Consider the following 2,155-nt stretch of genomic DNA (forward strand, 5'->3'; position numbering starts at 1 on the left):
TGTTACTAGAGTTTCTTGTCTTTTTTCCCAGCCATTGGATTGCTTCACTTGGAGAACACCAGCCCTTGGATGAAGCTGGTGAGGATTCTCAGTTGGAGTACATGTGCTGCTATCTTTTCTTTGCCTTTATTTTATCTTTGCTTTCATGCATGGATTTCTCCTCCCAAATGTGTATGTATATATATATATCTATGGTGTCTCTAAGAGTGAATTTCAATTCTTTTTTTTCTCTTTTTTAATAATTTATTTTCTTCCATAATTAATATTGGGCTGTTGATGGCCATCATTTGCAACAAAGGTGACTGATCCTTCTCTTCAAATTTGATACTTTCTTCAACTTTCAACTACCCTACAGCTACTACTACTACTAGTAGTAAGAGCAACAAGAGAGAGAGAGAGAGAGAGAGAGAGAGAGAGTGCTTTAGTTGCTAGCTAACTCATCTCTCTTTTCTGCATACTTTTCTTGCTTATCAGATCTTGTTGTACACCATAAATTTGATCAAATCTTGAGTTTATATACCTCAGCATAAGCTCAAGATTCAAGAAACTGGAATCCCACTTGTGTTTTGAGCTCGATTGTGTCGTTTTTCGGCTGGTGCCTCAGCCATTTGTGCTGTTCCATTAGCATTTCTTGTTGCTTCATGTTATGAACTCACAATTTTAGCTTCTGTTTTGGTTTTTCAGAGAAGGAAAAGAAAAAATCAATCTTCAGAGTTTGAGCTCTTTCTGATCTGTTTCTTTGTTACTTTTTCTTGGTTGGTAGTCTGTTGTTCAACTTAGTTATGGAGAAAGATCATGATCAGAAGCATGCCTGTAAGTTCTGCAACAAAATTTTCCCCTGTGGTAGATCTCTTGGAGGCCACATGAGGTCTCATTTGATCAATGTTTCATCATCTGATCATCGAAGAATCGATGGAAAGCTTCCCAAGAAGAAGCTCCCTCCTCTTGTTAATGGAAAAAGCAGTGGTGAAACTGATTTTTCTGTGAAAATTGGTGGGAAATTTTGTTATGGCCTGAGGGAGGATCCAATTAAGAAGACAAACAAGTCCTCAAAGTCAAGTGAGGAAGATACTTTGCTTCAAGGGAAAACCTGCAAGGAATGTGGCAAAAGTTTCCATTCTTGGAAGGCCTTGTTTGGCCACATGAAATGCCACTCTGTAAACGCAAGGAGTTCGGAGGAAGATTCTTGGAACGGTTCCAATGATCAAAGGAAACCGGTCGTGGATAGCCAATCGGATAATGAAGCAGCAACTCCGTTCTACCGGAGGAAAAGATCAGATAGAATTAAAAGGTACACGAGTACTACAAACTCATCTTCTTTATCCATTGCAAATCATTCAGCAAGTGTTTCTGAGATTGATCAGCAAGAACAAGAGGAGGTTGCTTTGAGTTTGATCATTCTCTCCATGGACAAAGGGGATTGGAGTCGCGTAACGAACTCTGTTCTTGAGTCTTCCAACAATAGCGCCAAGGTTTTAGAAGCTGAAAAGGTCGCGAAAACTACTAATAACAACTCAAAGAAACTGAGAAATGGGCTGAAAACTACGGGAGAAGCAGATGTTTCAGCTGATGAATTTTGTGTCGACAACATACTTCAGAAGAATAACGTCGATGTCGGATGTAATGAATCTGAAGTTAACTCGCCAAGGAATTTGATCAAGGAAAGTGGACTTAGTCAGTTTGAAATAGATTGCACGAAAACTAAGTCAAGAAAGAGGAAATGTACTGATATACATGATTTTGACTCAGAACTCTGCCAAAATTTTGAGAGAAAGAGCAGATTCTCATGCTCAATTTGCAAAAAAGCCTTTGCGTCCTACCAAGCTCTAGGGGGCCACAGAGCCAGCCACAAGAAGTTCAACGGCTGCTGCGCTCCAAGGAGCGAAACAAGCATGGAAACCGAGAGCTCACACAATCAAAGTGATAATCACAGCAAGCTCATCAAGAGTGAAAGTCCAATTGGTAATTTTGCAGACATTGGATCAAAGAAAAACAAAGAGCATGAGTGTCCGATTTGCTTCAAAGTTTTCCCGTCAGGCCAAGCATTGGGCGGACACAAGAGATCGCATTTAACAGGGGATCAGGTCAAAACAAGTCGGTGTAATGCAAATCAGCAGCCGATCAGGGAAGTAAGAGATTTTCTTGATCTCAACAT

The 2,155-nt window shown here is 40.1% G+C and overlaps 1 protein-coding gene across 1 annotated transcript; it reads left to right on the forward strand.

The window, feature by feature from the left end:
* On the forward strand, positions 267 to 2,153 carry LOC105170842 (zinc finger protein ZAT4-like; the record flags this gene model as incomplete). The annotated part of the gene is made up of 1 exon (XM_020696779.1): positions 267 to 2,153. A coding segment is annotated over exon 1 (1,371 nt), but the record flags the coding sequence as incomplete, so codon positions are not given.

This window comes from Sesamum indicum, linkage group LG9 (assembly GCF_000512975.1).
Source record: "Sesamum indicum cultivar Zhongzhi No. 13 linkage group LG9, S_indicum_v1.0, whole genome shotgun sequence".
Taxonomy (NCBI): domain Eukaryota; kingdom Viridiplantae; phylum Streptophyta; class Magnoliopsida; order Lamiales; family Pedaliaceae; genus Sesamum; species Sesamum indicum.